We start from the raw sequence: 12,621 nt of genomic DNA on the forward strand, positions 1-12,621 counted from the left end.
GTACTTCAGTGCATCTCCTCATGGACTGCACCAGATTTGCCAGTTCCTGCTGTGAGATGTTACCCCACTCTTCCAGCAGTCATCCTAAAGTGCTAATCTTGTTCTAGAAAATCACTTTCCATTATATCAAAAACAGTTGAAAGCTTTTTGGTTTGTTAAATGAAGCTTGACATTGTCTTTTTGTTTGAGTTGCCACAGAATGCAATAGACTGGCATGTCTTCAGGTCAATATTAGGTCACAAATGGCAAAAAAAAAGAAACGGCTTTCTCTAGAAACTCTTCACAATCATTGTTTTGAGGAATGAAGGCTATACAATGCTTGAAATTGCCAAAAAGAATTAAGAAGTTCTGAATTTTGTTTTCAAATTGTAATCATTTATCCTGACTATACATTGCGATAAGTTGAATGCCACTTTGGTGAATAAAAGTACCAATTCCTTTCCATAAGAGCAAAATCTGGATCTACAACATGCCCAGAGTGTGAAATTTTCAACATATTATAAAATAATATAAACTATATTTTGATATATTTTTGTTTTATTTTTCATGTATAAAAAAGATAATACAAAAATTAGGACAAATCTAGAATTGGATTCATTACTTTCACACTGAAATGTCATGAGACACAACAGGATGTCAAACACATACAGTGTATTGAGCTACATATAAAACATAAGATACACATTTGTATTTTCTCAAACACTTATTGAGTCTAAACAGATGCACAACTTCCATAATTTTAATAGAACACACAAATGACAAAAGCCATATCATATTTTTCATGTGTTAAACTTGCTATAGTTTACTTCCATGTTGTTTCTTCATCAAATAGCATTGCCAGATATGCGTCAATCACTGAAACAACAGCGCTACCTTGAGTAACAAATAGCATGCAAACGAGTAAACGCACATGGAATGCTGATAATTCACCATAATTAAAAAATATAAATATAAAAATGATAGTAAACCTTTATAGACATGAAATAATCCTAAAAATATATAATTTATGGAAGTGCCAAAAACAACAGCAACCTTTTATTTTCTTCATTTATGGAAATAAATAATACCGAGGTTAGCGATAAAAATAAATAAATAAATAAAATGACAAAAAATCGCTGAAAAACTACCGACAAAAAACAAAAAACCTCCAGCCCGCTTGTGCTGCTGCTGCTCTAGCCTACCAATCCTGTCTACAAGGAAACAGCCGGACTTGAGGAAAGTCTCGCGAGAGTCACATGCGTCATTACCCTGACCTACGTCAGAGCAAATGCAACCCCGCGAGACTTGTCCAGCCTGACGGTTCCCTTCTAGACACGGCCTTTGTTAATTAACCAAAGAAACATCAAACCTAGAACATTTTGATGTTACACAAACCGGATAATCGGGGCAGGGAGGCGGTGTCGAGCCTAATTTTTTACGCTACGTAACGGACTACTTAGGATATTTCCAGCAGAGTTTAGACAGTGGTGTTGAAAGGTAATGCTCAGTGCAGACCGAACTGCTCTATCTGAACTAGCGAAGATGACCGCAGCGAGTCAAGCGGAGAGGACTGTGCTGGTAAGAGATTTATACGTGTTTATTACATGCACCAGATGCTTGACAAGTTGATAGACAGATGCAAGGTCAATGTTTTTTAACAGTCATAGTCTAATTTGTGGTGTATTTCAGATTTAAATTGTGTATACCTATTTGCTATGCGGGCTTTCTGGTGCATGTCATTTTGCGGAGCAGATGGTAGGACAAAAACATCCTGTTTATTTTAAGCTGTGATTTGACATGCTTTATCAATGCTCTGTTCAGTTGTCATGCATTGATGACAGTGTGGTGTTGCAGCCAGCTATTGACCACTGGTTCCCATTGTGAATTAATCCCAGTAATGAACCCCATTGCCTCATTGCTCATAATTAAATACCATTTTAGAGATGCAACAGAATTAGGGCAAGTTGTTGAGCCAGAATGTTGTGCCTTATAGGAGGAAGAATTTAACTGGCTACTGAAAGAAGAGGTGCATTCAGTGCTGAAACAGCTGCAGGACATTTTGAAGGTAGTCCCAGTTGATATACAGTGTGTGTGTGTGTGTGTGTGTGTGTGTGTGTGTGTGTGTGTGTGTAATATATATATATATATATATATATATATATATATATATAAGTGGCTTTATACACCTGAATTCTGTGTATTGTGCCAAATTGCATTACTAACAGAGTTTGTGTGATTTCTACCAAAGGAGGTTACAAGGCGTTTTTCAATGCCATCACTTGGTCTAGATGGACAACTGAAACAAGAGAATTTCATTCTGGGCAGCTCCACGTAAGCTGCATGAAATAAAATCTCTCTGCATGGTTAATATTGGATGTAAACTTTATGCAGAATATAGCTAGACACAGCAATGTTTTACTACTTATTGCAGTTCTGTTAAAATAATGATGTGTACAACGCAGCATAGAAATGCTTTTATTTAAAAATACCCATTTGCATTTGATTAGGATGGACCAGATTAAAGGGGTTTTGACACTACAAGGAGAAGCTCTGACTCAGGCTGTAAGTCTGTTTGACAACATCATGCAAATGAACTAAAATGCAACATTATATCAGCTCGGATGAAATGCATTATAATAAAACTACAATTAACAATTATCTACATAAAATGGGCAGATTAAAATGTTTCATTTCTCTTTGCAGGATATTAATTTCAAAGTTGCTAAAAGCAGTCAAGTCATGCATTTTGCCTTCCGAGATGATAAACAGTGGAAATTGCAACAGGTATTTTTCTTTTTCTTCCTTCCTCTTATTTCAGCTATTTTGGTGTGAACCTAGTTTAAATTAGGTTCATTAAATTGCTTTGTAGCCTGTGGTTTGATATTATTCTTTAATAACAATAGAGATGATTAAAAAAACTGTTACTTTACAGATCCAAGATGCCCGAAACCATGTGAGTCAGGCCCTCCAGTTACTAAGCAGCCGTGATGAAAGCTATCACTTTAAAACTGGTGCTGAAGTTAATAAGGTTTGTCATCACATTAAAAGCTTTGGTTGATCAATTATATGTCACAAATAAATATTTTGGAGAGCTAAATGTCCTGTTTTCATTGTTTTGTGTACTTATGTATTTCTTATGTGCACAATGTACACTTCCATGAATGCATGTGATAATAACACTGCAGGTTATTAAGTTTAGGTGCCTTTTTTTTATTACAATTCATTTGAGTGGATTAAATGGAGTAAATCTTTTTAAATGAGGAAAAAATAACTCCGATCACCTTGATCTGAGATCTGAGGAATGGATGCCATATCTTGTATTTCAGCTTATGGATGCAGTGATGCTTCAGCTGACCCGAGCCCGTAATAGACTCACTACTCCAGCCAGCATGACTCTTCCTGAGCTTGCATCTAGTGGGTTAATGGTTTGTATCTGTATCTTCTTTTGGGGATATTTGGTCTGTGCTATTTTTATTTAGTCATTTCATTATTTGTTGGTCTAGATCAGGGAAGGGGAACTTTTTTCCCATTAAGAACATTTGAATATTTACAAAATTATTCACGGGCCATACAATCGCTTTTCAATTTCTGATTGTGGGTTGAAATTAACGTACGCATTCTGTTACGTGCTCACACAGAATAAACACTAAAAGGTCTGTCTATATTACAGTATTTTGCATTATAATTAAAAAATGATTTTTAATCATTATTTTTATTAAGCATTTTTTTTTTTTTTTTTACAATTAATTGAATCATTGGGATTTTTTTCCCCTTTTTCACCCAATTTGGAATGCCCAATTCCCAGTGCAATCCAAGTCTTCATGGTGGTGTAGTGACTCGCCTCAATCCGGGTGGTGGAGGACGAATCTCAGTTGCCTCTGAGACTGTCAACCTGCGCATCTTCCCATGCATTTTATCACGTGGCTTGTTGAGCGCATCGCCACAGAGACATAGCACATCCACGCTCAACTCACCACGTGCCCCACCGAGAACAAATTATACATTATAGCGACCATGAGGAGGTTACCCCACGTGACTCTCCCCTCCCTAGCAACCGGGCCAATTTGAGACCTGGCTGGGGTCACTCAGCACGCCCTGGGATTCGAACTTGTAAACTCCAGGTGTGGTAGCCAGGCCCCCTATTAAAGCCATTAAAATGGTTACACGGCCCTGACGTTCCCCTCTCCTGTTCTAGATACACACACATCAGACAGACATCTTTGGCCATAGCTTCCCATCTCACTGTTATACAGTGTCTCACATATGAGCATTGTGTTTTTATACACCGTTTCAAGTAGAAGGAAGTTCACCTTTTAAAGAAATTCCCATTCCGCTCTTCTGTATTTGAATGCAAAAAAGCAAGAAAATTTCATAAGAAAATTATAAGAATTCTCCATGTGCTTTTGTCTTGAAACTGTTAATATTTCTCTGTTCTTTATAGAAAATGTTTACACCTCCAGTGCCTGGGGATGTGATGGTGAACTTCTATATCAATCTCAGCAAACTGTGTCTGACTGTGTACCAACTGCATGTGCTGCAGCCTAACACTACTAAGGTATCACCAGGGGTGAAAAGAGATATGAAAAGTGGACCTCTCTTCACAATATGACAGTTTTAAAGAATTTTTAGGAATATGTGATAAGAATATGTGACTTTTTTTTTAATAGAATATATAATATGTTTTTAAAAATGTGATTTCATTTGAAAGAAATCATATCAGCTGATCTTTTAATACTTAGAACTAAAACGTAGCAACCATGTGTGAATTAAAATTTGTATATTAAACAGAGGAATTATCATATAATTTAATGACTGCTGTCAAACATTTCAAACACTAGTCCAGTCAACCAGAACCAAAGAATCAAAGCATTAAATATCCCTTAATGTTTGTGTCAAATATGATCTTACCTGAACAATTTTAGGAGCTTGTGTCACCTCTCTGTCTACACTGTTGACTTGGTCACCATTCTTATTTTTTTCTAAAATAGATATGCCACAAACATCACCATTATCTTTAATCTAAATTCAATATAATATCCAAACAAAAAACATGGAAAAGTCAAAGAACAATATATTGTTTATATGTACATACTGTGACATTAGATTGTTGTTGTCACACACATGACCCTATGAAAGAAATCCTGAATATCTGTCCCCTTCAGTTTTTTGGCTAGTGGTTGTACATGAGACATTATTGGACATTCAGTGTTTCAGTGAAAAAGACTAACAATAAAAGATGTCTGAGATAAAAAACTTGCTAAATGTTACCAAAAATATAAAATGTTTTCATGTGTTTCACAACATTAATATGCTGAATAGGACATTCCAGACTCACACATTCGTGTTTAATATCAGATAAAGATCCACCATTATGCACCGCACGTCAGAATCCACTAACTTTGAAGCATATTTTGTTGGATTGTGCTGGTTTTATTTCTTTTAGGAATGTATTTTACGCAGCAAACACTTTTTTGAAGAGATTGAGTCAACCCTGAGTATATATTTTACTTCTTTTTCATTATGAAAATAGCCCAAACTAACAAATTAACATAACATTCATTTACAATAGTCAAAGATGACTTCTCTTTTTGGTCACGTTTTGTCACAGGTGGATTGGATATTGTTAACAGCTCCGTGTATGTTGTGCTAATGCCTGGCAGGCTGTTGGGCTCATTAATATTAATCGGGATGTTTGCGTTCACCCAAAACTGATTTGCTGAATCAAAAAAGATTGCCGCTTTTGTTTTAGTTCCGCACACTGCCGAAGCAACCAGCTGGCAGAGGCTCCTGCTTGGTCTTAAAGGCTTCATTTTATGGGAATGGCTTTGTTTTTCCCCTTACACTACGATTAAGAAAAATAAATGTCTTAATGTAATTATTATTTGTCAAAAACCTTTGTATTTATTTAATTGAATTGTTATTTCTAAACGTGAGGGGGACATGCCCCTGCCCAGTTATAATGGTTACTACTCCCCTGGGTATCACTATGTTCAAATCTGTTCAAGCTAGCATCTTTACTAGTTCACCATTATAGTTCACCCAAAAATGAAGATTCTCTCATTATTAACTCACTCCCATGCCAACCCAAAAATGTATGACTTTCCTTCTTCAGCAGAACACAAATGAAAACTTTTAGAAGAATATCTCAGCTCTGTTGGTCCATACAATGTAAGTGAATCCGAACTTTATAGCTCCAAATATCACATAAAGAAAACAAAGTCATTCATAAAAGTCAATTTTAATGAATGTCTTATGAAGTGATCCAATCGATTTTGGATTAGAACTGATCAAAATATAAATCCTTTTTATCAGCAGTCTCCTTGGCAATCATGATTTCAAGATCAGTTACTCTTCCTAGCCCAGTCCACATGTGTCATGCACTAGCAAGTGTAATCGAGCTTGAAATCATGATGGTGCCTAGAGACTGCAATGGCAAGATGTACAGTGAAAAAGGAGTAATATTTTGGTCTGTTCTCACACAAAATGAATTGAATCACTTCAGATGACAATGATTAAACCACTGGAGTTGTAAATTTTACTTTTATGCTGCCTTGTTTGAGCTTAAAATGTTTGGTTTTCATTCACTTGCATTGTGAGGACCTGCAGAGCTGAGATATTCTTCAAAAAATGTGTTTGTGTTCAGCAGAAGAAAGTCATACACATCTAGAATGGCATGAGGGTGAGTAAATGATCAGAGAATTTTAATTTTTCTGTGAACTATTCCTTTAATTACCATGAATGGATGCACTTTCAAATACCTAATCATTTTGTTCTTCGTTAGAACTTCAAATCTGCAGGAAGTTCAGTGATGCATAATCCAGGAGCGATGTTGTAAGTGCCCACATTTCCTGTTTTCATGTTGCAACACATGTCATACTGTATGTGCCTTTACTGTTTCTAAACAGTCTCTTTGATAATTTAAATAAGTGTATAAAATCAATTTATGTCTCACCCTCTAGTGAATACAACAACACTAAGTTTGAGGTCAGCCATGTTCATAAAGTGGAATGTGTGGTTCCCTGGCTGAATGACACTCTGGTGTTTTTCACCATTTCCCTGCAGCTTTGTCAACAACTCAAAGATAAGGTGGGTGTGTATCTATTGATATAATAGTGATTAAATCTAAGGGGATAATATACATTCAGGCATTCATTATCAACAAAAAGTAAAATGAATAAAACGCAAGAGGAGTGATCTTGTATTATACTGAAGGGGGTTATTTTGTGATATTGACCCACTGACTGGATGTTATCACACATACTACATGCAGTTGAAGTCAGAAGTTTACATAAACTTAGGTTGAAGTCATTAAAACTCAACATGTCTGGTTCATACTTGGGAGCAATTTCCAAATGCCTGAAGGTACCACGTTCATCTGTACAAACAAAAGTACGCAAGTATAAACACCATGGGACCACTCAGCTATCATATCGCTCAGGAAGGAGATGAACTCTGTCTCCTAGAAATTAACGTAGTTTAGTGCGAAAAGTGCAAATCAATCCCAGAACAACAGCAAAGGACCTTGTGAAGATGCTGGAGGAAACAGTTAGACAGTATCTATATGACTTGTTTTACTGTGGATATATCGACATAATATAGGACCTATATTGAAATGTCCTCTGGTCTGATGAAACATAAATTGAACTTTGGCCATAATGACCTTCATTATGTTTGGAGGAAAAAGGGCGAGGCTTGCAAGCTGAAGAACACCACCTCAGCCGTGAAGCATGGGGGTGGCAGCATCATGTTGTGGGGGTGTTTTGCTGCAGGAGGGATTGGTGCACTACACAAAATAGATGGCATCATGAGGAAGGAAAATTATGTGGATATATTGAAGCAGCATCTCAAATGGACAATGACCCCAAGCATACCTCCAAAGTTGTGGCAAAATGGCTTAAGGTCAACAAAATCAAGGTATTGGAGTGGCCATCACATAGTCCTAACCTGAATCCGATAGAAAATATGTGGGCAGAACTGAAAAAGCATTTAGGAGGAAGGAGGTCTACAAACCTGACCCTGTTACACCAGTTCTTTCTGGAGGAATGGGCCAAAATTCCAGCAACTTATTGTGAGAAGCTTGTAGAAGCTACCCAAAATGTTTAACCCAAGTTAAACAATTTAAAGACAATTCTACCTTCTAACACAGTCTATGTAAACATCTGACCACTGGGAACGTGATGAAAGAAATAAAAGCTGAAATAAATAATTCTGTCCATTTATTATTCTGACATTTGACATTATTAAAATAAAGTAGTGATCCTAACTGACCTAAGACAGGGAAAGTTTTCTATGATTAAATGACAGGAATTGTGAAAAACTGAGTTTAAATATATTTGGCTAAGTTATATGTAAACTTCTGACTTCAGCTGTAGCTACATGCCAATTTATCAAATAAATGGATATTAAATATTGATTTGAGTTGTTTTATTATGATAGATGAAAGAGACTGCTGTGTGCTATGAGAGATTGGTTGCCAGGGACATCAGTCAAATATACATTTTAGTAATCTTTATACAAAATTATTTGAATGCAGAATGTCGTAATTGACAAATCTTGTATTTCAGAGAGCCATTTGTAAACTGGTCCTTTCATGTTATTCAAAGCTGACTTGAAGCTGTGGTTTCTTCTCAGTAGAAGATGAATTTACATGTTTAATCCTATTTTCTTTTTTTTTTCTTATTATTTTCTTTGCAGATTTCTGTCTTCTCTAGTTTCTGGAACTACAGACCCTTTTAAGATATATCTGACCAAAGCTCTTTTGCATTGAATGATAATAAAATGATATAATTACTATATTTTAGGATGCACTAGGAACTAAAGAATTCTGTGAACAAGTTCCATAAAGTAATTTCCTTTACTACAGGACCATGTATAGAGTGTATTTGTGTAAGACATACAAAGTGTATTGAACAGTATGTATACTACAGTAGTGATAGTGTGCTATGTACATTGTGCTGAATGCATTCCTTTGAAACAGGCTTGTCAGATGAAGGTATTCTTTGACTTTCATTCCTTTGTGTTCATCTAGTATTTGTCAGAGTTGATCTGTTTGTCAGTGATCTTGCCTGTTTTAAAGCTAACCATAGGCCTAGACTTTAGAATGAAAATGCTACTAAATACACAATGCTTGGAATTCTTAGTGGTCGTTTGTCACAAATGCTGTGAAATGTTCCATTGTATTTAATGTGAGACATCTTCAAATCTTTTTCACCAGTGTTTTTGCCTTTTAGTCTGTGTAGTTGTACTCGTCAGATTTGTGTTTATTGGTCATTTTTATTTATTCCATGCACTTAATTTGTCCTCAGTGTTTTAATGTATGTTCATTTATACTGATTAAAATGTTTAAGTGAAAATAAAAAGATTTTCATGGTACATTTCATGCTTAATATGTAACATTTTGTGCAATAAACATACCTTATGAACACTCTTTTTTTTTTTTTTTTTTTTGCACGTGTCCCATTTTTCAGATGTTTTAGACCAAATTAAATGACCAGTGCTTCCATATATTATAGAACACTGGAATGACACACAGGAAATGGTAAATTTGTATTTTCTATATCAGATGCAAATTGACATTAGCAAATGTCAGCCAATCAGTGCTGACTGACATACAAAGTAACACAAAACCAGTACTCATTGAAATCTATAGTAATTTACAGTCAAATATAAGCAGGTAATAAATAGTAAGTGAAAATAAACGGACAGTGAAAGTATAAAAACATTAAAAGAAGATGGTAACATTTGAAACCATTAAGTAATAATATTTTGGAAAACGTGTACTGAAATTTCTTTATACAGTGTGAATAATGTTTATTACAGTTTATGCAAAAAGAGATTGTATTAAAGAGTTAAAGCACAAAAATGCAGAAGGTCACATTGCTCTGATGTGTAAAACATATTTTGAATATGAAACATATTTTGTCAGCTTATCAATTATAAATAAATATGAAATATGAAACATATTTTGGCAGCATATCAATTATAAATCGTGGGGGAAAGTATTATAAGATATTAAGATCTTAAAATAGGCTATATACTCAGAATAACTGGAAGCCAAAGCAATAACATCATACAGAAATGGTGTGTGCTCTTTTTCCTGTTTTATCCTAACTGTAATACACATAACAGCAAGGCCTAAAGCCTCTGACACCTTGTCATTTTGCACTCTTTATCTAATGTACCTGTAGATGGCGTTGCAGGTTGTGGCCCTAGACCTGCTGGTGTTGTGCTGATCAGGGTCTAAAAAAATTATAATGTCAAGATTCAAAAAGTAAAAGGCATAGCATTAATGTAGATCCACTAATATGATAATGTTTTAAACACCGAGAAGTAATAGCATTTCAAAGACAGTAATATAACACTGCATATTTACATATCTATGGCCTTTAAAATGAGAAAATATGATTTTGGTGAATTTTAGTGAATATTTTTCAAAGCTAATTGATTACTGTACTTATATAATTGATCATACTGTAATCATTTTACCTGTAGTAAGTTAATCTATCCTCTGTGAAGTTACTACAACCTTTACAATTAGAATTAGAATTTTAGTGAATATTTTTCACCAAAAAATTGTTCACTATACTTATATAATTGATCATATAGTAATAATCTCACCTGTATGTCTGTCTGTCGGCGGCATGGAGAGATGGTTGACAGGAGGGAATAGACCCCACTGGTACAGTCATGGGGTAGCTTCCCATTTCTGTAGTTTCCCATGCTTCGCAGTATGTTGGAAACACCCGCTTTAGCTACAGAAAGTCAACATATGAAAATACCCCTAGAGTCTGCGAGAGCGGGGGCGGAAGATGACTCATCGGCTGACAACATGGTAATGACTGGACCGGAAATGACTATGAGTAATGAGAGCACAGCACAAGAGAACACCGCAGCAACTGTCACAAGTTCCGCTGCAACAGTGGGCCACAAACAGATGCAGGTATGTGTCTGTGGTTGAAGGAAAGTTACATCACACCATGGGTTGAGGATCCACCAGGGGAAGAAGGTGTGTTTGGGTAAAGAGAGACAGAGGCCTCGCATTGATTACTTTCTGCGAAAGCGATCAAATCAGTTGAATGAAGCACAGCAACTGGACGCAAACCATAGTTTGCAGTGCATCAGTACCACTGTCATGGAGGACGTAATCTCAAGCACCAAAGTAACAACTGAGGTGGAACCAACAACAGGAGTGGAACTCACCCAGCCTCCCAGACCTGTAGTCGAGAGGAGACTACCAGGGCACAGACCGTATGTGAAGTGGCCTGGCGCCAGTGACAACAAGTTGTGGGAAACAGTGAATACTGACCTTACCTTGACCCTCGAGTAACTTCGAGGCATAGTGGAGAAGAAGTTGGAGAGGATGGGGGACATCATCTATGAATACGGGGCAGAAAGCTTTGAGTGCAAGAGGCAAAAGGCGGGAGAAAGGTTCCAACCCCACCAGTTTCCAGGAGGCAACAAGAAATCAAGCGCATTGTTCAAGAAAGGAGTCAGCTTAAGAAACAGTGGAAGAAGGCCTCGGAAGTGGAAAAGGAGGGCATAGAGGCACTTTAGGCTGACATCAAAACCCGGTTGGCATCCCTCCATAGAGCAGAGAACCTATGGAAACACAGAAGGAAGAAAGAACAAACTAGAACTCGATTCTATAATGATCCCTTCAAGTTCCTTAAAAGTCTTTTCATGAAGGAAAAAAGTGGAGCTCTAAAAACAACAAAGAAAGACCTACAGGAGCACCTGAGAACAACAAACTTTGACTCAAAGCGACATGAACATCTGGCCATCCCATCAGATATCCCACCCATTGAACCCCCGGAAAATCATATGGAGACCAGCCCTCCGATATGGAAAGAGGTGGAAAACACAGTTCGACAGGCAAGAACAGCATCAGCCCCGGGGCCAAATGAAGTCCCATACAAAGTGTCGATACACCTGTACAGAAGGCAGGAATATCAGGGTTCTCTGGCTGCATGGAACATTCCAGCATGATCTGGCACCAGATCCAAATGGCCAGGGTGGAGAAAAGGGACCTCCATGTAGTCTTCCTTGACCTCGCCAATGCATTTGGCTCTGTGCCCCATGAACTCTTGTGGTCTGCCTTCAGATTTTTCTACATACCGGACACCATCACAACCCTGGTGAATTTGTACTTCCAGGATCTGCAGTTCTGCTTCACCACCTCAGAGTTCACCACCTCATGGCAGTGCCTGAATGTAGGTATAATGGCGGGGTGTACCATTTCTCCGTTGGCATTGATAATGGCAATGGAGGTTATCATCAGATTCTCAAAATGGGTTGCTGGTGAACAGCGAGTCGACTCTGGCTTCCGCCTCCCTCCACTCAGAGCCTACATGGACGACATTACAACATTGACCACCACTGTTCCATGCACCAGGAGACTGCTCAGAAAACTCAAGGAGAACATCATCTGGGCCCTTATGATGATTAAACCATCTAAGTCACGCAGCATCTCGATTGTTAAGGGATTACTCTCTGACCTGAAATTCTTCATTGGAGATGACCAAATCCCAACAGTGTCTGAGCAGCCGGTAAAAAGCCTTGGAAGGTGGTATGATGCAAGCATGAAGGACAAAAACCAGGTGCAACAGCTGCGCAAAGACATCAGTAGTAGCCTACAGTCCATCG

General features: G+C 37.2%; 1 protein-coding gene across 1 annotated transcript; it reads left to right on the plus strand.

Annotated features, from left to right (window-relative positions):
- Positions 1 to 1,293: 1,293 nt before the first annotated feature.
- Positions 1,294 to 9,390, plus strand: LOC127647766 (protein rogdi homolog). Its single transcript, XM_052132220.1, has 11 exons — positions 1,294 to 1,557; positions 1,973 to 2,044; positions 2,228 to 2,310; positions 2,487 to 2,541; positions 2,683 to 2,763; positions 2,912 to 3,007; positions 3,306 to 3,404; positions 4,421 to 4,534; positions 6,761 to 6,810; positions 6,939 to 7,065; positions 8,674 to 9,390. Exons 1-11 carry the CDS (start codon positions 1,480 to 1,482, stop codon positions 8,713 to 8,715), a joined length of 897 nt encoding a protein of 298 aa, XP_051988180.1. The 5' UTR covers positions 1,294 to 1,479; the 3' UTR covers positions 8,716 to 9,390.
- The last annotated feature ends 3,231 nt before the right edge of the window (positions 9,391 to 12,621 follow it).

This window comes from Xyrauchen texanus, chromosome 8 (assembly GCF_025860055.1).
Source record: "Xyrauchen texanus isolate HMW12.3.18 chromosome 8, RBS_HiC_50CHRs, whole genome shotgun sequence".
NCBI classification, from domain to species: Eukaryota; Metazoa; Chordata; class Actinopteri; order Cypriniformes; family Catostomidae; genus Xyrauchen; species Xyrauchen texanus.

What these genes read in the sequence shown, in the direction of transcription:
- LOC127647766 (XM_052132220.1), top strand. Translation starts at nt 1,480, where the DNA reads ATGCTCAGTGCAGACCGAACTGCTCTATCTGAACTAGCGAAGATGACC. An exon ending in TTCATTCTGGGCAGCTCCAC is followed by an intron (nt 2,311 to 2,486) that starts GTAAGCTGCATG and finishes GCATTTGATTAG; the next exon opens with GATGGACCAGATTAAAGGGG. An exon ending in TGCAGCCTAACACTACTAAG is followed by an intron (nt 4,535 to 6,760) that starts GTATCACCAGGG and finishes GTTCTTCGTTAG; the next exon opens with AACTTCAAATCTGCAGGAAG.